Raw genomic sequence first — 1,231 nt, forward strand, 5'->3', positions numbered from 1 at the left:
CACACACACACACACACACACACACACACACACACACACACGCATGGACGCGCACACCTGCTTCAAAGCCTGGGAATGGAGCTAGCTTAGTGCACAGTACTTCCTTTAACTCTCCAATCCCAGCACTGTGAGAAGATAAATGAACCGGAAGCATTATCACAGTGTCCCCCTCATATATCATTCCCCTTCAGATTTTTTTTCTTATTAGAAGGAAATAAAGTTCTAGCAACATCAAGTCATGTAGTGATTTAACTCTTCATCTGGTGTCTTTAAATTCATTAACAAATTCATCTAACAGAACTGTGTGGGTCTCCTCCTCTGTGCCAGGTACGCTTCAGGCAGTAGAGCGGAGCCCTGAAGAAGACAGGCTCGTCTCCTGGCACACATATCCATCCCCTGCTCATGATGTCGTCTGGGATCGGTGTATTTAGGGCTGGGGTCGCATTGCTTGTGATGTGTGGTTTTTCCAAGTCAGCCGAAGATGCCCTCCCAGAACTGAGTCCTGAGCAGTATTTCAGCACACTGCAGCCAGGAAAAGCCTCCTTAGCTTATTTTTGTCAAGTTGGTACGTATCTTTTAAACGTCGTTCAGGGCTCTCATGATATGCATTTCACTCTCGTCACCGCAGTCAGTGAGGACTTCTGTCAGGTGTAATAGTGTGTGCTGTAAAGCTGTCCTGTCATCTGCCTGCTTGGAAGAACCCAAGCACCTGAGCCGATGCAGTAGCCATTGCCTTCTAAGTGTAGGATGAGGATGAGGATGAGATGGCTTATACATGTGCTTACTTCATGGCAAACACAGTCCAGCCATCTGGATTTCATGCAGTCATTTCTGTAAGGATGCTTTCTTATTCTTTTCTTTACATGTAGCTATTTTTGCAGTTTTTTAAAACTTGGATATGTAGTTTTAATAATGCTTTAGCTTAGTATTCTATATTTTGCTTTGGCTGTGTCATTAATTATACTGAGTTAATTAGCATGATTATTGTATGTAATTGTGATGGTTTTAGTTAGATCTTTATGCTAGTGACAGTACAGCTGTATTGGAATTACCAAAACAAATTCACGTCTCTATGCATTCTTTTTTTTTTTTAATATTTATTTATTTACTTATTATGTATACAATATTCTGTTTGTGTATTTGCCTGCAGGCCAGAAGAGGGCACCAGACCTCATTACAGATGGTTGTGAGCCACCATGTGGTTGCTGGGAATTGAACTCAGGACCTTTGG

The 1,231-nt window shown here is 42.1% G+C and overlaps 1 protein-coding gene across 4 annotated transcripts in view; it reads left to right on the forward strand.

Moving 5' to 3' along the window:
- Txndc16 (thioredoxin domain containing 16) overlaps nucleotides 1–1,231 on the forward strand; it is an 87,225-nt gene that overhangs the window by 9,632 nt on the left and 76,362 nt on the right. For all 4 annotated transcript variants that reach the window (XM_005355389.3, XM_026783292.1, XM_026783291.1 and 1 more), the window contains exon 5: nucleotides 328–565. In XM_005355389.3, the coding sequence (XP_005355446.1) occupies nucleotides 403–565 (163 nt within the window). In that variant the 5' untranslated portion in view covers nucleotides 328–402. The remainder of the gene's footprint in view (nucleotides 1–327; nucleotides 566–1,231) is intronic.

The sequence above is a fragment of the Microtus ochrogaster genome, chromosome 17 (genome assembly GCF_000317375.1).
Source record: "Microtus ochrogaster isolate Prairie Vole_2 chromosome 17, MicOch1.0, whole genome shotgun sequence".
Lineage (NCBI taxonomy): Eukaryota > Metazoa > Chordata > Mammalia > Rodentia > Cricetidae > Microtus > Microtus ochrogaster.